Source organism: Geospiza fortis, unplaced genomic scaffold, assembly GCF_000277835.1.
Source record: "Geospiza fortis unplaced genomic scaffold, GeoFor_1.0 scaffold206, whole genome shotgun sequence".
Lineage (NCBI taxonomy): Eukaryota > Metazoa > Chordata > Aves > Passeriformes > Thraupidae > Geospiza > Geospiza fortis.
The window spans coordinates 9,983,630-9,994,504 of NW_005054311.1; the positions used below are offsets into that span (position 1 = coordinate 9,983,630).

Sequence of the window (10,875 nt, forward strand, 5' to 3'; positions counted from 1 at the left end):
TATCAAAAAAATTATCACAAGAACAAGCATTCACTGGAGCAACTTCCTCAGCGATGTGGCAGAGCTCTCATCACTGCAAATTTTCAATATGTGATTGGACAGAGTGATAGATGATGTCCTCTAGGTTCTCCTCCCCTACAAAGGTTGGACCAGATTATTCTTGGATTTCCCTTCTAAGCTGGGCTGTCCTATGACTCTACCCACCAGAGATCAGTACAGAGCACACCTTGCAGGCTCATATTGCAGAAGATTGTCTTTACAGTACAAGACCTCCATGTTTCTACCACTTAAGTCTCAGTCAACTTTTTTTTTAAATGTTACAGCACTGAGGAAGTGAATTTAGAATTGCATCCATGGAACTGTTCACTCCAGAATATGTCTCCAGCATTTTCTTTCCACCTTGAGATGCTGAAACTTAAGTAAACCTGGATAAACAAACATTCGTATTTAATAATTATGCAGCTGCTTTGGCTGCAGAAAAGTAGTCCTGACGGTGTCATAACTTGATGCAAGAATTATGAAGTGTGTGGCTAAAAAGTAGAAAGAAAACTTCTACCATCAGTCATATACAGTATTTGCCACAGAACTTCTGTTTTCACTTCCAAAGTTTACAAAATACTCCTCTTGATTCTTCAGAATGTATGGAAAATATTTCATTGCAGTATGGTCAAGAGATTATGTTTTCATTTTCTTTTTAGTATTCTCAATAAATATTTGTGTTGTATTATGTAGACTGATCAAAGTTAAAAGTCATGGTACCACCCAAGACATGGAACATTTCACATCTATAAATGTCACAATGTACAACCCTCAAAGTGTAACACAGACTGCAGAATCGTCTGGAGAGGTCCCTTGCTACCAGTCCCACGCAGGTAAAAAGGGATCTAGAGATATACTGCCATCCCAATCCTTACCCTCTTGACCTACAGTTGCCTTACACAGTGGAAGCAGCAAGCTGGGACATGCAACTGGAACAATTTACTTTCAGCTGATTGCATCAGAGGAGGGATCAGTTTGCAGCTTACAACTTTTCAGCTGATGGCATGCAACAAGGAACCGTGTTTTCCTTGGAAACAAACTATTGTGAAATAAAGCTGGTGCTTTCAGGAGCTACCCACACTGTCTTCCACAGATTCACCAACAATGTTAGCAAACACTTGCTAATGGAACTAATAACCTATGCTCTAAACAGTACTTGATTGCTTATGAATATGAGATCATCATTTATATCTTGATATGATGCTTAAAATTAGCCAAAGGTGCTCACTGTGAGCACCATGAATCCCACTGCGTTCTCCCTCTATTTTCTAACCACACAGTAAGCCTTCATAACAGGAAGACTGTTGCTGACTACAGAAATTTCCAAAACATCTCACATAATTATCAATTAAAATAAACTTACTTCATATTGCCCTTCCTTCTGAACTAAACTCTAATATTGCCAGGATTTGATAAGAAGAACAAATAATGAGTAGTAGCAAAATAACTTCATTCTTTTACAGTCCTTCACTTGTTATTTTTCTTTCTGAAAAGATGCTGAAGTCATCACTTGTCTTTGTGATAGAAGCCTTCCAAAGTATAAATATCTGCCTCGTCTTCATTTCTTTGTAGCAAAGGATATGCATGTGTGTGTACAGACAACAAGCCATGATGAAAGCTGTGAATTTTCAGCACATCATCTACTTCTAGTACCTGAGGAATCACAGGTGACTTCCTAATGTTCCTTGGTCAGCCACAGACAGAGAAAAACACTCAGGCAGGAAGTGATTGCGGAGCCTGTACCTATGGAACCCGTTCCACACTCTGACATAGTATAGCACCAGACAAGAGCTGAACACCAAAGAGAAATACTGCTTCCAAAAGTCAGATAAGCCTCCAAAACATGGAAAGCTGAGCATCCATCTCAGGCAAAACTTCAGCTCCCAAACATTGCTAAAGTTGAGTCCTTTACACACACACATCCTCTCATCACAAACTTCCAAACAGTAAATATTTCAAGAAAAAGCTACATTTCTTTCCTTAGCACCTTTCCAAAGTATGATTATATAACTGTCCAAGACCCTTTTAAAGCAAAGAGCAGGAAAAAATCAATTAAATAAAGCTTTCCATTCCTATCCAGTTAACCTTAGTAGTGTTTGGTTTCAGCTGAAAACTCCAACTCATTTGCAAGAAGCAGTAAAAGGTGATGACAAAGGTAAAAGGCAAGACTCAGCAAACCACCCTTCTGGTATTACTGGACAGCCTCTTGTGCAGTGGATCCATGTGTAGTGCCAGTGCTTCTAACTGGAAACCCTTCTGTGAGACAGCCACATACAGAACTCATTCCTTCAGAACACGAGCAGGTTATTTTATTACAAAATGATTACATACTAACCCTTACCCTCTTGGCCTGCGCAGTTGACTTATGCAGCGGATGCAGAAAGCTGGGATATATGACTGAAACAACTTCCTTTCATATGGATGTATAGCACATCACCTTGTGACTTTTGCCACTTGTTTACCCAAAATTTGCTCTAACATCAAACTGGATCTTTTTATACTTTGCAGGGGTAGCATTGCCCAAAACAGGCATATCAAATAGTTACTATCACAAATTTCGCTACTCAAAGAAAGAAAAATGCTTCAAAAGAAGAATTAACCGTTCTGTTAAATAGAAGAGGGTTGGAGTGATGGACTTGATACACTTCTAGTTTTACATTTAATATGGAAATATCAGGACACAGCAGCTGATTACAAGACATTTTTCTAAATAATATACAGAACATCAACTCTGAGTTCATTCTTCCTGGCTACCTTTCTTTCAGACTCAACAATCCCTTCCACTGACATACCTACTGTCTTGTGTATTTAATGATATCTACATATTAGTAGAATTTAAAATTCAAAAATTCTGATGGGCTTATGCAAGCACATGAAACAACTGGAACCTAGGAATTTCCTCTTTTCACTTCAAAGTGTAAAAAATACACAAATTTTAGAAGTATATTATATTTCAAAATTATTTGACAAAGCATCTCAAATATATTTAGGTTGTTATTAGAGAGTAGTAGGTATTTACCTATAGCTCTTGCTCTCAAGTTGAAATCACTGCACAGTTTTTTCAATCAATCAAGATCATTTCAAAATCATATGATCTTCATATGATGTTACTAGCACTGTAACAATGATCCCATTGTTAAAGCACATGAAAAATACAAGAACCTTCCAAAATCGAATATATTCTTTAATGACCTTTACAGGAATTGTTTTATAATAGATACTCCAATTCAGTGACTGTTTGTGCTACCAGTAACTTTATTCATTCATATATGAATGATTCTATTTTATTCAATGGGATTACTCATATGTAAAGTTATGTCAGAGGCAACTCATCATTTAAAATTCATAAGGAAGATGAGGTAATTAAGCAACTATAAAGGCTTTTCTATGGCTTTTTCTTATGTAAAAGAATTTTTTTGAACAGATATATCAGACAGAACTCTAGTTAAGAAAGTATCATAAACTAAAAAATGTATATTTTACAGTACTAATGGTGTCTCTAAAAAAATCTTTAAAGAGTATTTATGTATATTTTTCATATAAAAAATTCTAAATCCAGAGTTGTACTTAACAATGGCAGAATTTATTCTCACTGATGAATGACTTAGTGAATTTATTTTTATTTTCTTGCTCATATTTTTATGTGTGTGTATGTGTATATCTTAATAGTGAAACGTCTCTTTGTTCTGTGTTCTGACACAATTTACAAGTACAGTAATGATGTAACAGAAATTAGAACGTGGCACCATTAACATTACCGATGCACTCACCTTGTCCCCAACCACAATGTCTACTAGACACAATAAAGGTGTAGTCAAAGATTTATCCTGCCAATAAGATATAGTTATAGGTCCCATGAAGATTACTGACACTGAAGTACCAAATATGTACTGGCCTTGGACTTAGCAGATAACATGCCAGTTTTGAGACACATTCAAGTTGACAATAAATCAGTATCACAGTTCCAATAACAGGAAAATATACCTTAGAGGAATTTTTTTCTGTTTAAACATTCCACTTTTGAGTTAGCTATTAAATGTTAATGATCATAATGGACTAGGCAGTAGGGGGTTTTGTGTCTGAAATGTGCAGACATTTTACTACAAGTTTATTTTTTAAAAACTTACATGATTTTCAACTGTACAGTATTTTCCCCTTAAATCAATTCTGTCTTTAAAAAAAAGAAAATAACCCAAACAAAAGATGTTTTAGCAGTAATTTCATTATGACTTACACTCGTTTTCTGTATCTGCCCATGCAAATACCTCCACAGCCTCCATAACTCCTCCCTTTTGTGCATAAAAAACTCCAATAGTGATGGAAAGCTACAGAGAGCAAGGTTTATTAGTTAACTACTCCTTACTAAATTGTAAATGTATTTTTCTTCTCCGTTTCAGAACTATCTCTACGCTTACCACTAGCAATTCCATTCTAAGAAGTTTGTATAAAGGGCCTCAATTTCTTGGGGTGTATGGGCTATAACCATTTTTTTCAAGCACCCTTCTGAACTTCTTTTCAATTTTCTGTTTTTGATGATAGTCATGCTGACAACTTTTTTTGGTCCATCAAATTCTGTAGTACAATTACATGAATTTACTTTTAATAAATTACCATCTTTGCATATATCAGTCAAACCATGAAGACTAAACACTTGCAAATAAAATGCATTATTAATTTAATTGTCACAGCCTATTTAGCTAGCTTCTATTAGTATTTGGTATAATATGCAATGTATCAGAGGGCAGAATCAAATTCAAAACATAAAGAATAAACTGATTATATTGTCCTAGAGAAATTAAAAAATAGCAAGCTTGCAAAATTATAATCAAGGCATTAATGTTTTACATAGGTAAGAAAACTACGTAACTTAATTTATAATATGTTTGTGCCCAAAGTGATGGTTTAACATGCAGAAGAAGGATTTCTTTGGTTCCTAAAGCCATTAAAAGGCATCAAACTTTCTCATAATAGGAGAGGAAAGGTGGAAAGGAAAGCAACAGTGGTTTGGTATTTACTGCAGTAGTTCACGTGGCTTAAACATCCCCCATCCCCAGCAAGGGACTGCTACTAGAAATTTATATTGTTGTTGTAGTCCTGCCACTACTGTTTGATGCTGCTCTACATTAAGCTGAAGTGCCACCTGAAAAGGCATTGTGGAAAAGAAATACTCAAAAGATGGATGAAGAAATTGCAAAAGAAGAGGGCATGAAGTCACTCCAATTCCACCTGCCTATGCTGGAGGCAAAGCCTCCCCAGCCATGCCAGCAGGCAGGGCAGGGAGGCTGCAGGCCTCCGCAGGGCTCCTCTGCTCCTTGCATAGCCAGAGCCTGTAAACCTGCCACCCTCCTCCTCCTCCTCGTGCCAGGCTGGCCAGCCAGCCAGAAAGCCTTGAAGGAATACAGGAAGAAATGGGGGAAACGGCCACAACTGAGAGGCCTTCAGAATAAAAAACTCAAAGAAAAGCCAGTAACAACTGATTTAGTTTATAGCATCCTGCTTGTTTAGGAATTCATTTCAAGATAATCATCACTAAAAATATGCCTATTTGGAAATCTATTGTATGTATCCTTTATTGTGCACATATTCACTAGGGTGATGCAAGTTATCTCTATGTTGTATTTATGATGAGTGTACAGTAAGTATCCCCTTGTAAAAGAATATATTGGTATTGAATACTTCCAGTTATAAAATAAGCCACCAGAGCAAAACACTTTTTCTAATTGTTGTGCTTTGACAAGAGATAACCAAAATAAACTTTCTTATGATATCTGCTTTGATGAAACTGTAATTGTTTTTTCAATGCATCACTGTGTATTTTCGATTAAATAGAATATCTCAAAACTCTTGAATAATCACATGGTAGGGAAATTCTGGTTAAGCCCTTTGTAGAGAAAATCTTCTTAAAAATAACAGCCCTACCTAAATCAGTGCTTAGTCAAAGACATATATGGGGTGTTAATCAAAAACCCTACTCTCAGGTCCCTCCATGATTTAAGCACGACAAACTTGTGAGGAATGGGTCTAATTGACCACAATTTCCACTGTCTTTAACAAGAAATGAACATGGCTCAGAAAGAGCTTTGCTGCGCTCTCCTACAGCTTCTATCATTTATTTTCCTCTTTTTTTCATATCAAAACCAGAAATACACTTTATTTATGAAAGCCTAGCCCCAAAGAATGAGTTACAAGGCAGTAATACTTGAAACAGTATCAAGTATCCAGCAATGAACACCTCCATCTACCCAGGCTGAAGAGAATATGAGATCTGTTGGCTATCCAAAACACATCAATTTTCTAGTTGGCCCAAAGATTCAGTGAAATAGCAATAGCTAAGCCACAATGTGCCAAATAAATCTGAAGCAAAATCTGTTTATCAGCAAACAGAGTGCCATTGAGTTTGTAAAATACAGTTATATTTTAAACCATATAAAAAATAACCTGCTGCAAACAAAGCTGGAGAATAAGTAGCTGTGTACGGATTGAAAAAATAAATTAATTCATTTTAAAAATAGTGAAAATGCCAAATCTCCCTTCCTGCCCAAGAACACTTGAGGAAACTTTCTTTTTGATTTCTCTATGGCTTTGACCTCTTAGAAAGTAATTTTATAACCTATGAGCATCAAGACCAGCAAGAACAGAACAAAAAAGGAAAAGAAAACCAAAAATCCCCAAACATTTGATTTTGCACTGGGAGGCACATTTACAACTATAAAAGTTTAAAGAAAATAGTATCACCTATCAAAAAAAGCCTCAAAAGGTGCAAATTCTACACCTTTTACATGGAATTTCTTTCTACAGACATGTCATAAGCACCACACATCAGACCACCTAAGGATGTTGGATCTCTCTTGGAGTTGAGGAAAAAATCCAGATGGCTTCATTGTGGGCAAGATAAATATTCTAGAAAAGGTTTCCATATACTGTATAGGATACAACGAAAAAGAATTTTAAAGCAGTTTACCTTTCTTTGGGGGTGCCAACTCCGTGTTTGCCCAGCAAATGAGTATTCAAATGCTTCTTCATCACAAATGCCACCCTATAAAACAAAGAGCAAATAAGAAAGATCATTTTATTAAACTCTTTTTTTTCTGTTTTGAGCATGCACTTGAACATATCTTATTAAAGGCAGATCTCAAAAAAATCCCTCCTCTACTAGGATGTGAATAAGACTGGGGAGTCTATTCTGTAACAACAGGCTTCCCTCATTTTGCAGTCCTTTGGCTTTTCTCTTACAAGTCCCAGCCATCACTGGTCAAAGAAAGGAAAATGTGTTTCTGCTTCCCTTTGCAAATTAGAACATTTCACATATTATAGTGATAATATAGTCTATTTTACCTGACAAACATTGTCTGATGTTATGAAGTAATACAGTTTTAGTTACACCTTTGAATTTATTTAAGCCTTATGGGCCCATCCTGCAACCTTTCTTCATACAGGTAGTTCCATTGTTTTCATGAGAAACATAAAAAATCAGCAAGATAAGATGCTTTAATCACTGCTTATGCCTGGTCAAACTTCATTGTATTAATTATTTAAAGAGATACACACAGAAACAAATTAATAGCCTTAGTTATTTTATAGCCTTGTGAAAAAAAAAAGGATGAAAAACGTGAAGCACATGTTCATGAATACACTATCAGAAGGAATATTGTTCAAACTGGCAAGACATTCTTCACCAGCACCAGCAGCACCAACAAAACACATAGTACCTGGCATCATGTTTCTACCAAACCAAACACAGATAATTTACTTTAATTTTGGTGACATATGTAATGAAACAGATAGAAGCCTATCAAGTACTATTCTTCTGCTGATAAGACCATAACATCAATTTAATTATGTCATGTGACTGCTTCAAACAATTTAGATATCAGACTGAAGCTTTAAACTAAAATGGTTCTCTCGATAAGCAAAAATTTTACTGCTGCAACTTTCAGTGTGAAAAGGGCTTGCAAACATTTTTGTTAATTATGTATTACAGCTGTCCTTCATAAAGTTAATTACTAATAGCTGAAAGGCAATAGAGTCTATTTGCATATGTACATGAAAGGCATGACATATGCAAAAATATGATTTTAATTAGCATTCCATGATATGAAGGGCTACAAATCAAACTGGCATGTTATAAGATTTTTAACATTAAACGCTGAATTCATCTGGACGTGTTTGCAGTAATGGACAATGGAAGGACTGTAAAACACCAGCACTATGGGGTATAAGAGCCACAAAAGCAAAGACACAGTACTTTTCCTTTACAATTATGTTAATTTAGCTTTTCTGTGTCTGATCTTCTTTGGGCACTTGCACATTATTACAGAGAATCTCTCTTGCGCATCCCTTAAGGTGTAAGAATATAGTACTGTCTTATTTAAATGATATAAATTTCCTTATTTGTTACAAAAAATACATTTAAAAAGTATCCTAAATACTTTTCCCTACCCAACTTATTACTATGGCATCATAACCATTACAACTGTGAATAATCTATTACACTATTACCATCATTACTATGCAAGTGTCATCAAAATTACTGTACATAGGGAAAATCATTGTAACAAAATAAAAAAATGTATTATAATAAAAACATAAGACATACAAAATGTACTGCCCTTGCTTTTCAACAGAAATAGTATTTCCACCAAGCTGTGGAAGGTACCAAACATGTTTTCATTTAGTAATACCTATATTTCCTGTTACAAACTTACATTTTCCCCCTTCTCTAAAAGAAAAATAAACTCAGTGAAATTACTGTGAAAGGGAAATGTGCAATCAGAGTTGTAAAGAGATATTTTGCTATTTGCATGGAATATATAGATCCCAACCAGCTACGCAATATTTGCAGGGAAGCACCTTTTGGTTTCGAGCCCGTTTAGTTAAAGCTTCCAAACAAAGGCTCACCATTTCATATACCACACAACTGCAGGGGGTACAGACAGACATACCTTTCTGCAAAATCAAAGACAAAGGCCTTGGTAATAACATGAAGCAATTAATCTCACATTCTGCCTTCTCTCTGTTGCATCTATGTTCTAGCAACCATTTTGCTGCTGTTACACAGCACAAATAAAATGAACCCTGACTCAGTTTGGGTTTCAGCAACTGCTAACATTTTAAGCTTTTCAAGTGAGGCTCGAAGCCTTCAGACTTGAGAAGTGCCAAAAGCCTCAGTGCAGGTCTGGAGCACTCTGCACAGCTCAGGGCAGCTCCCCACACTACAGAACTAGACCTTAAAAATAAAATTTCTATTTTCATAAGAAATTGAGAACAAGATAAAAAAAAACCACCAACAGAGACAGGCATTATTAAAACAAGAGGCAAAGTCTAAACAACCTTGTTTGGATGCTGAGTTTGATGACAACTCATTAAAACAAACAAACAAACAAAACCACAAAGAGAAACAAGTAAAAACTATTTGGTTTTGTTTACTAAATCCTGCAGGTGATTTTCAGAGAGGTGGTAGCAGTGTTTGCTGGCTTTACAAAAGAAACACAGTGTTTTCCATACATTCAGTAACTCTAGGTTTCAATGTAATTAATGGTTTAGTAATAAAAAAATAATGGGTTTATCTACGCTATTTACCTCTGCTGAGGTAAACCAGTTACTCCCAAGCTACTGCTAGAATAGACATGACTTAGCCTTGGCCTTTTAAATTAATCATAAGAGAAGTCTGACTGGCACCTAAAAGTACTCGCTGAGTGAATGCTTTCAAGATATATTGCAGATATATCTTCAAATCAAAAGGAATCTTTCCATCAGCAATTGAAAAGCACCAATTCAGTCTTCACCAAACTTCTCATTTCTTGTTTTTAATTCTAGTGAAAGTACAAACATTCAAATGCTAAAAACTAACTAGTTTCAGAAGCGCATCAAAAAGGAGTAGAAAAAGCCTGTCATCAAACCAACTCTACTGTTTCAAGTATGTGCAAACCAGGCCATACTAGAGGCCTGGAACCAGTTTTACAAACTCTAATCTGGACAAATTCATCCTCCACCCACATGAAGACAAGAAGTCCCAGCCCAGCTGCCCCCCTGTGGGTCAGGTCTCAACAGGCAGAGATGTCCAGCCTATACATCCATGTCATGGTCGCTGAGAGTTCCCTTCATTTGGGAGGAAGACTCTGAGAAGCCTCCTCTGAAAGTGGAACAAGGTGAGTAGGCAGGATTCCTTTTGCTAGCAGTAGCATTGTGTTGGGTTAACTTTTTTTGTGATTTTCAACTACTCTGGCTTCAAAACCAGCAACACCCTCAGTCATACACTCTGTGTTTAAACTACAGGATAAATTAAAGACTAATTGAAAAATTACACAGAGCTTTAGGATAGCGTCTTCATTCCCTATACACAACTTTTTGCACACAAACTATAAATAAAAATTACTTTAAATCATAAATACATGAGCACCTTTCCCAAAATACGCTCGCAGAATATTCTGGTTTCCTTTTAGAAGAGTTGTGGTTTGTAGGAACGTGAACATTCATATTCCATGGCAATCTTCAAACAGTATTTGGACTCTCTCAGAATGTCTGTAACTGATTTAAAAGCCTCTATAGATTTGTCTTCAGATAAAAGCACATTTTAAAGTATAAAAGAAACAAAGGGACTTCTAATTCTGGGAATAAAGAAACATATTGGACAATCTTTACTTCCACATTTTATTCTAGTGTAATACAAATTTTTCAGCATGTACAATGTTTATCATCACAGTATATAAGGAATAGGAATAATCTGTCATGTATTGTCTGTTTTCTATTTTCTCTGTGGGGAGAAAACTGTTCTCTGTGAACTATCTTGCTTTGAGAGGGCAAAAGATTCTAAGTTTTATTATGTTTTGAATTCAT

At 35.8% G+C, this 10,875-nt stretch overlaps 1 protein-coding gene across 1 annotated transcript in view; it reads right to left on the minus strand.

Moving 5' to 3' along the window:
- Window positions 1-10,875, minus strand: part of ZNF407 (zinc finger protein 407) — a 308,143-nt gene that overhangs the window by 195,692 nt on the left and 101,576 nt on the right. The window contains exon 3 of the mRNA XM_005419354.2: window positions 7,001-7,075. Within this exon, the coding sequence (XP_005419411.1) occupies window positions 7,001-7,075 (75 nt within the window). The remainder of the gene's footprint in view (window positions 1-7,000; window positions 7,076-10,875) is intronic.